This window comes from Hevea brasiliensis, chromosome 16, assembly GCF_030052815.1.
Source record: "Hevea brasiliensis isolate MT/VB/25A 57/8 chromosome 16, ASM3005281v1, whole genome shotgun sequence".
Lineage (NCBI taxonomy): Eukaryota > Viridiplantae > Streptophyta > Magnoliopsida > Malpighiales > Euphorbiaceae > Hevea > Hevea brasiliensis.
Window position 1 is genome coordinate 36,509,504 of NC_079508.1, and position 10,435 is coordinate 36,519,938.

General features: G+C 33.0%; 1 protein-coding gene across 1 annotated transcript; it reads right to left on the minus strand.

The window, feature by feature from the left end:
- Positions 1–686: 686 nt before the first annotated feature.
- On the minus strand, positions 687–1,551 carry LOC110655062 (ethylene-responsive transcription factor ERF020). Its single transcript, XM_021811240.2, has one exon. The coding sequence runs from the start codon at positions 1,506–1,508 to the stop codon at positions 975–977; it is 534 nt and encodes a 177-aa protein (XP_021666932.2). The 5' UTR covers positions 1,509–1,551; the 3' UTR covers positions 687–974.
- Positions 1,552–10,435: the final 8,884 nt, after the last annotated feature.

Below are 10,435 nucleotides of genomic sequence, written 5' to 3' on the forward strand. Positions count from 1 at the left end.
TCCAGTCTTTTGTTCACTTATTTCTAAAAAAAAAAAAATTATTTTATTTATTTATTTAAATAATTTATAATTGACATATTAATAACATCTGTATTTAATTAAAGAGTCATTTTACATATAAGCATATTAATTATATTACATTCCCATAATACCCATATGCAAATTACAAACAATTAATTTATTATAATTAACACAAAATTCATTAATTTTATTGAAATTTATCATTTAATTAATAGAAAAATACTCTGTCTATTCCATTTTATCTGTACATTTTTTTTCAAAATTATTTGTCGGTTTAGGGTCATCAAAATTAAAGGTCATTAAAGAGTCTTCAAAAATTTTTTTTCTAAATGAGATAAAGATAATTTAGTCAATTATTAGTATATTTTTATAAAAATAAAATTATCCAATAATTTTTTTAATTACAGTATAAAATCTAAATATAACAAATAAAAATAAAACAGCTAAAAATAAATAGGGAAAGTAATATTCATATATCACTGAAAATTTCTTATCCATATCACAATTCCTCACAATCCTGCATTTTAAAATCCCACATTCCAAATGATATTTTGTGAAATCAGCCATCTTAATGAATGAGAGATTTTACAAAAATACCCTCAAATTCATGAATTTAACCTTTTACTAAACAAGAGAAAATATATAAAGGAGAAATTACAAAAATGATCTCAAATTCATGGACTTAACATCCATGGTTTTCAATGCTATTGATTTTATCAAATTCTGTAAATTTTTGAATTCCCCAATCCAAATATGATCAATATCCATTTTTTTGAAGAGAAAATAATATCTATTTCAGCCACTAATCTCATATGCTATCAGGCATACACTCAAAAGTACTAACCTAATAGCAAAAATTGGCATAAGATATCCAATTTCTTTATCATTTGCTATGTATATACACAGAGAAAAAGAGATTGAAGAAGCTAAAGAAAATAAGCGTAATGCTTAAACTATAAATAATCTTCAACAGAGATGCTTAAAGTCTCTCCACCATCTTTGGGTTGAGTTCCCTCCCAATTCCCACAGTTACCCATGGTATGTTCCCTATTTACGTCTGTCTCCGATGACCCATGACCTGAAGAACCACCTTCATTGCCTCTAGATTCACTATCAGGTGATCGAGACCTGTTTAGTATCATGTGGGCATCAATTGCCATGCCAGCATCAGAAGCTGCTTTCTGTATGGACTTAGGTGACATATCAGCTCGTAAACTTGCAGGCAACATTAAAGGAAAGTTCAGACGACTATCCATCGAAGACGACTGCTGTTGTACTCTTAAACAATAGGAAGCTACATCATGAGCTACCGCAGCTGCTTCTGGGGTAGAATAAGAACCTAACCAGAGCCGTTCTTGAGTACCAGGAACTCTAATTTCCGATACCCATTTTCCCCATTTTCTCTGACGAACTCCCTTGTATTTCCTCTGATCAGAAGCTCCTGTACTAGAGCTTTCTTGATTATCAAGGTGAGTTGAGCCACTCATGTTTGTGCAAAGGTGTGAACGAAAGAGACTTTGTGATGAAGAAGAGCATAGAGGAAGTATATATAGGTTGAGGATAGAAGAAAGTCAGAAGCGTAAGAGAAGGTCAAAATAATCAAAGGTCAAAGTAAGAAGTAGGATCCAATGAGAGAGGCGGGCGGTGCTTACATTTATTGGGTTAGGAAAGAAAGAAAGAAATAAAGAAAGAGGGGAAATCCAAGTTGCAGTGAGAGAGTGACATTCAATTGTAATAAATATATATGGGCGGGTCAAGCACTTGAATTTCACACATAATAGTCCCTAGGGTTGGCCTTAAAACGTGTTGCAAAAATTAAAAACCCAATAAATAATTTCTTTTCAATATTCATATCAATAAATTTTTGTTCAAATGCCCTTTAAAATGAGAAATTCGAATAACCAGCTTTAATTTAAGTAGTATTTGAATGATTTTTAGGATTGTAAAATCTTAAAATTTATGAATTTAAATTTAATAAAATTTAAATATATAAAAAAAAAGTAAAGTTCAAATTTTAATACACAAAAATATTAACTAGATATACATAATACATTTATATTATATATTAACATTAACAATAATTACAAATTTCGATTTTAAAAATACTTTAAATTCGAGTTCTCCCTTTTTTATTTAACTAAAAAACGAACTTCTAAACCAAAGATTATAAAAGAATTAAAATATATGTTATAAAAAATTCAATTTTTTTATTATTAATTAATCTATAAAATATTTGTAAGTAAATCTCAATAAATAAAAAAGGTCGCAGAACTTTTACTATTTTGAAGATTATTGTGTTCTCTCAAATAAATGTTTTATTTTTTATAAGATGTGAAATTTATTGTCATTTCATTCAAGAAATAATTATAATTATGTATATATATGAAATACTATATTTTAGCGTCCAAATAAATGTTAAAATTGTCCTCACCAATTTTTACTCTATTTATTTATATTTATACATTTATTTATTATTTTAGAAATTAAAATTATTTTTATATAACTATAAAATATATTAATTATATATGTTTGTGGGGTAGAGATATATATTTATATTTGAATGGTGGATAAGAGATGATGACGTCATGCGTGATGTCATATAAGTCAAATGTCTCCATGTGCCATGACCCATGAATTCTAATCTCATGGTTGGGAAGAGATACTATTTGTAAATAATTAATAATTGAATTTCTTCCTAAACAATTTAATAAATGAACCACATAACCCTAAATCATTAATCACATCAATAATTATGGAATTCAATTAATTCATTTGATCAATTTTCATATTTAAAATTTTTAAAATCATTAAAATTTTATTTTTTAATTAAAAAATTAATTCATATTATTTCATAAAAAAATAACTTATATATAAAAAATATTTTTTATAAAAAATATTTAATATTTTTCATTATTTAATTGTAATATTAAATTAATAATATATATTTTATATTACATATGTATAAATATTTTTATTTTTAATATAATTATCAAAATCTAAAAAATAAAAAAGATGAAGTCATTTTCTTTAAAAATAGCATAATTATCACTTTATCAAATAAATAGTTTTAATTAACTTATTTTTTAGTGCTCCAAATATTAAAAAATATAAAAAATATTTTTTCATAAAATAAAAAGAGTCTAAAAGTACCATGATTTTACAAGAATTTAATTTATTTAATAAAATAATTTTTTTTATTAGATACTCGAAAACAATGAATATTTGTTTCATTTATTAATTATTCTAAACAGTAAAATGCATATGTACTCAATTATTTTAAAATTGTGTTTTGAATACATTAATTTTCTTAAAAAAATTTCAAATAAATTATTTAATAAAATAAAATTCAATTCTATCAAAAGAATCATGGAATGGTTATTTTTATTTTTATAAAACTTAAAAAAAGAATAAAAATTTAAAAAAATCATTCAATTCATCTAACTACTAATTTATTAGAACCCAAAATTGAAAATAAAAAATAAAACAAAAAAGAATCAACTTGGAAGTGATAATGATGTGTGACAAATAGGAATAGAGTAAAAGCAACATTGATCAAATGTGAAAATGGGTAGACAAGGTCTTGTTCTTCCATCCACTTGATGAGCCGACCTCCTTTTGGCCTTGATATTAACCCTTCACAACTCTTGTTGGCCACAAATTTTCTCAGTGCAAGAAAATTTTTAATTTCTACATCGTAGTCTTTAAGTCAGATATTTAATTTAATTTTTTATTATTTAATTCATTGAAATTAAGGAAAATAAATTAAAATAAGAAATTTCAAACCACGTGCTCTAATTTGACCCTACAGTTATCTTTCTTTTTTCCCCTTTTTTACTTTCATTCATTGGACCATGCAACTATTCTTTATGATTTTGGCTCCGTCTGTTTGAAATAATAAAAAATATTTTTCTGATTAAAATTAATTAAAGAAATAATTTTTTTTAAAAAATAAAATAATTTTTAAAATTTAGATAATCTTATTAATAAAAAAATATTTATATATACATAATATAAATATATATAATTAATTTAAAATTAAAACACAATGTAAAATAAAAAATATTTTTTTATAAAAAATTTTCATTAAAAATATTTCTTATTTACAAATTATTTTTCATAAAATAAATAGAGTTTTAATTAATAATTTTACTTAACTATAGATAAATGTTATTTTCGAGAGTTAATTTCACGATAAATTATTATGTGCCCTTGAAACATGAAAAAGTTAAAAATTTATATTTATAGGAGTATTATTTTGTAGTGCTTTATTATATAAGAGAAATTTTCTCATCAATCTCATTGGATAATTATATTTCAATTTATATAAGAGAAATCCCTATTTTTAGTTTTTGTTCGTCAAAGTGTTCTTGCTTAATGGATTTTAATAAAAAAAAATTAATAATATTTTTTGATATTAGAATTTCAAATTTTATTTATAATTTTCTTTATTATAAAATATCCTCAAAATTACTGAATTATTGATAAAATAATTCCAAAATTCATTTTTTTAAGTATCTCTGAAAATTAGAATCCAACTTAGAGGGTCAATGTCACAGGATTCATGAATTAGTTTGGCCATTTGGGGTCTTAAGAATTGAGTTGCACAAGTTGAAATTGGACTGTCTTCCATTTCCACTTTTTATTAGTCGTCTTATCAACGCGTTGCATTAATTATTTATTATTTATTTTAATAATATAATTTAATATTTATTTTTATATTTTTATAATTATATCATAAACTTTTGTTAGTAACAAGTTTTTAATTCATTGTATTAAATTAAATATTTAATAATTATATATTTATCAAAATTAATTTAAAATTTTGATTTTTAAATAATTATTAATTGTTTTTCTTTAAATATTTCTTTATAAAATGTACTAATAAAATATTTTATATTTTAATAACAATTGATATAATTTTGATATAATTTTATATTTAATAAAAGCTATAAACTAAATATTATTTAATTTTAATTTTTTAAAATAAATTAATTATTTTATTATTTTAAATTATATTAATTTAAGTCTTTTATTATATAACATGAAATGATTTTTTAAGAAGCCAAATAGTTTATTTTGTAAGCTATTTTTTAAAATTTAATTTTATTTAAATTGATTATTATTATTATTATTATTATTATATTTCATTCCATTCTCTTCTTTTTTCGATTTTTGACAAATAAGTAGTTGTCCATCCTTGGATAACATATGTTTCCCTTGTTGGATAAAACTATTTTTTATTTTATTTTATTTTTTATATTTAAAGTCATAAGTAATCTCAACAACTTCAGCATTAAACTATGTTGTATATACCAATAGATAAATCATGGCCCGAAGCCATATTTACATCATGAAGTTAGACTAGTTGAATGGACGACCGTTTCGTAAAATTGTTGAATGGATGACCGTTTCGTAAAATTATCATAATTTTATTAAAGAGTGTATTATTCTCTTAATCCATATGTGTCCTTATTTATATTCAATAAAAAAAATGGCGAGTCATGTTTTCATCTCAAGTGTGTATTAATCAGTTCCTATAAAAAAAAAAAGACGTAAGTCTGCGAGGTTGAAATGCATGAGTTGGATGTTATGGTGCATTGTAGTGGTCCTAACATATCCCACGTCGCCTGGTTAGCGTGTGTGTGTGTGTGTGTGTGTGATATATGGATTAACATGCTTAGTTAAAATGCTATGATTTTGACTAAGAGTATGTCATGTCTTTAATTCACGTGTGTGTTAATCAGTTTCTATAAAAAGAAATGTAACACCCCAAAATTTTAAATTTTATTATTTTATGAGCATTTTTGGTATTTTAATTTTATTTAAATTTTAGGAATTTTTTTGAGATTTTTTCGGATTTCAAAAATCGAGGTCGATTTTCTGAAAATATAAACTTTGATGATTTTTAAAAATTTATTTAAAGACCACGTGGCAAAACTAAAAATATATTTGGAATCTATGTATTTTTCTGAGTTTTCTGAAATTTTTTCGGAATTTTTGGACCTCGTTTTCGGTCCCGAGGCAGAGTAAAAATTCAAAATTTTGTATTCTGAATCGGACCAGCCGAATCGAACCGGACCGAATCGGACCAGTCGAATCGGACCGGCTCCCTTTTTCTTCTTCCCTTTTCTTCCGCGCGTCCCGACCTCCTCCCCTTTTTTCTTTCTTTTCTCTCTCCTCCTGCCTGCCACGTGCCACCCACCTCCCGCCACCCCACTCACCGGCGACCACCACCATCCTACCACTCACCACGCCCGAACGGCCGAAAAATGCGCACAAAAGCCCTCCCCTGCGCGCGCGACTCTTCGACTTCCCCGGCCAAAATCCGGCCGATCCGGCCACCAATTGGACCGGGTTTTGTGTCTAAAATCATCTACTCGACGAGAACTTCCCATAGACACCAAGAACACCGAAATCCATCGAGCGGTTTGTCCAATTTTTGCCCGGGAAGTTTTAGCCCATTTTGACTTTCGGGCTAGATTTCTCACAAACCGTGAATCCCACGAGAAAACCGAGAGTACCAGAGCGCTCCACTCGTCGAGAGCTTCGCGGCGACATAAATTTCAAATTTTTCCGACACCGTTTTTCGGTGGGTCTCACGGAACTTCGCAGTGTCTTTTCGAGCATTAAATGAGCTTAGAAAATTCTGAAAAATTTATGTACTAACCCCCGTGTTGTGGGCTTCGTGTAGGTATTCTTAAGTCGCAGAAATTCGACAGTTGACCGGGTCTGTGAATCTCGGCGCATGCACTACATCGAAAAGTCTCCGAATTGGACCAAGGTTTTGGCTACCCCCCCCCATTGTCAAACGTCCCGAGCGCGTCCCGAAGTCGGAATCGGCAAAGGTAAACCCGAACCTTGCTTTTTCGTAATTTTCTAATGCTTAAATAGGATTAAAAATCCATAAAATATGATTCTTTTTGCAATAGCCTAGTAATATTGCTAAGGACCGCGGGGCAAAGTTTTAGAATTTTTAGAGCTTGTTTGGGTAGTGTTTGCAAAAATGATCAATTATAAGGACTAAATTGAAATTTTACATATTGTGATGGATGACTGATTTGATGGGCCCAGGAGGGGCTGTGTGATGTGATTGAGTTGTGGATATATGGATTGTGAATATAGAAGGGTGTTTTGAGCCCTTTTGCAGGTTGGGTAGATCCTAGGTATAGGGGAGACTCTGCCGGATTTTCGGCACGACTTAGGACGTATTTGGTCTTTTCTTGATTGTATTGAGTCATTTATATTAAAAATTGTAATGTAATTGTCAGGTGAGCCGGGACAGTCTTCTTCCTCCGCCCAGCCGCCACAGTGACCGTTGTCAAGTCTGTGAGTAAAATATTAATTTTCATTGTAATTTCACTATTATTATATGTTCAAGTATGCTCATGCATCACTTATATGCATATATTTATGTAGTTAAACTCTAGGCACGATTTATGTTGCATTGATAACTGTTAAAGTGCCATGGATGTTGTTGTGGTAATTTGGAGCAGTGTGCGTGCGTTGGCGTGCGTGTGATGTGGTGTGGACTATGGATAGGACGGGTAGTCACGGCTTGAGTTCTTCGCTGGGACCCAATCCTTCGAGGGGTAGTCACGGCTTGAGTTCTTCGCCGGGACCCAATCCTTCTAGGGGTAGTCACAGCTTGAGTTCTTCGCTGGGACCCTCGATTTGGTTTATTAAGCGAAAGTCCGGCTTGAGTTCTTCGCTGGCACCAGGTTGGATTTAAGAGAGTCAGATAGGGATCAGCTCCCATATATTATGACTGATACTACAGGGTGTGTGAGTGCTCCAAATTACCTTTTTGATGTTATGATGTGAAAATGTTATTGATGTTGCATTTCACTCTACAGGGTGCATTAGTTTTAAATAGTTATAGAGATTATGGTTAAAATTGATATTTTACTCTCTAAGTCGAACGCTCACTCCTGTTCAATATCTTTTCAGGCTACAGGAGGATTTTATTGTGGTTAACCTGCTTTTCTCCTTTGCAGGTTGTTTATCAATATTTGTGTAATTTTATTTACTCCTAGAATTTTCGCATGTGTTAGAAATGTTGATCTGATTTGGGTCTGTAAACTAAATTGTTATTTTGGACCTGTAAACTTAATATCCTATGTATGTTTGATGGATTGGATGAGGGAGCTGAGCTCCCCAATTGAGTATTTATTGTGTTTACAGGTCGGGTGAGTCAAAAACTCCCCGTTGGTAGGTCTATTTTATGGCTGGACTCTGTCCGGTTGATTTCTTGAAATTGGGCCCAAATGGGCCTTAGAGTTGGGTTAAGTGAATAGTTAGGCTTACTACGGGCCTCGGGGGCTTTAGGCTGGCCCAGGTCCTAGTGTCGGTCCGGCCCATAGGTTGGGTCGTGACAAATGTGGTATCAGAGCCTAGGCTCCAGATTCTTACGGAATGTTATCTAAAGTGTTGGGAAGAGTCTACTAGGAGTCACATGCGGAAAAATAGGGTCCACATTCGTCTTGCATTGTCATCTTTGCTTCTAGTTTCTGCTTCAAATAATTATGTATAAATATGAGTCCATAGAGCTGTGTAACATGTTGTTTTGAATTTTGTGGGCTAATGCTGCTGAATTTTAGGAAAATGCGTAGAAGCAGGAGAGCTGCCACGCACTGAACCGGATGTGCTGACGAGGTGTCGGCAGATGAGGCGCCGCCAGGAGGCGGGGTAGGAGGCCTAGAGTCGCTCAAGTAGAAGCGCCACGCTCAGAACAGTCTTTCATGGCACAGGGTCCCATGGACCCCATGGCAGCTACTTTAGCTGGGTTGCAGAGAACCATCGACATGATGGTGCAGTATATGGTCCACCCTCCACAGCAGCAGCAGTCCACCGCACCAAGAGGGGAACCTTACAAACAGATAATCAATTTTAAGAAGTTGGTGCCTGGTACTTATGATGTGTCAGACGATGCATATCGGTTTTTGGATTCCTGCAGACAGGCAGAAACAGAGTTGCAGTTGACTGATAGAAGACTTATAGAGTGTATGCAGCATGTCATGGGGCCTATGCCTAGACAGTGGATGAATGACTACATATTACCTCGGATGGAGGGTTTGTCGTGGACTCAGTTTGTGGAACTGTTCATCAATCGGTTTGTGCCAGAAAGCTTCAGGGATCAAAAGCAGTGGGCCTTTGAGGCCTTAAGACAGAATGACAAGTCTGTAGATGAATATGCTACAGAATTTCTGGAATTGAGCAGATATGCCCCTACAGCAGTAGCTACAGAGACTATGAAGGTGAAGAGATTCCTAAAGGGGCTTGACAGAAGGTATGCAAACCTGGCCATGATGTCTGATCAGTCATTTGATGTGGTAGTTGATCGAGCCAGACAGATAGAGATTAGCTATGCTGCGGATGACAGCGGAAGAGTAAAGAAAAACAGAGCAGAGGGTTCTTCAGGTGTTCCCCAAATGGGTACCCCAGACAGTGGTGGCCAGAGTAATTACAGAGAAAAAAGTAGGAACAAGAAGAGTGGTTTTAGACACAAACCTCGAGGGTTCAGACCTGGATATGAATCCAGCAGTAGTCACAGTTCAGGGTACAACAGTTCTGGGTCTGGTTCAGGATCTTCCTTAGCACCTTGTGCACAGTGTAGAAGAGGACATTCAGGACCTTGTTTGATGGGTTCAGGAGTATGCTTCAGGTGTGGCCAACCAGGTCACTTTGCTAGGGAATGCCCCGTGTTCAGCGAGCCACAGATGGGGTCACAGGGTTCTGTTGCGAATGTTCCTCGTCAGTTGTATCCGGGTGCTTCGGCATGGCGGCGATCGATTCCATGGCCGAGGACAAGGGGGACGTGGATTTGGAGGTAGATCAGAAGGTAGAAGTCAGTATCAGGGTTCTGCCACTCAGGGTAGGGGTCAAGCTCGGGTTTTCACCCTGACCCACTAGGATGCTCAAGCTTCAAATGCAGTTGTGGCGGGTATTCTTCTGGTCTGTTCCTATGAGGCTCGTGTTTTGATAGATCCGGGTGCTACGCACTCATTTGTCTCCCCTGTGTTTGCCATGAGATTGGGTAGAAACCCTACCACTTTAGAATGCCCTTTGTCTGTAGCTACCCCACTTAGTGACAACATAGATGTAGATATGGTTTTTCCGGGTAGCCCAGTAGTAGTTGATGGAAAGATCCTCCCCGCAGACTTGGTTCCTCTACCAGTGATTGATTTTGATGTAATTTTGGGGATGGACTGGTTGGCAACTCATTATGCCACTCTAGACTGCAGGAACAAAAAGGTGCATTTCCACATACCTGGTGTGGAAGAGTTTAGCTTTGATGGTGACAGGAGCGTGGCTCCATATAACTTGGTGTCAGCAATTAGTGCTAGAAACATGTTGAGGCGTGGATGTCAAGGGTATTTAGCATTGGTGAGAGATACCTCTGTAGAAGGTGTCAGTA

Excerpts from the sequence above, each read along its gene's own strand:
- LOC110655062 (XM_021811240.2), bottom strand. The coding sequence starts at position 1,508 with ATGAGTGGCTCAACTCACCTTGATAATCAAGAAAGCTCTAGTACAGGA.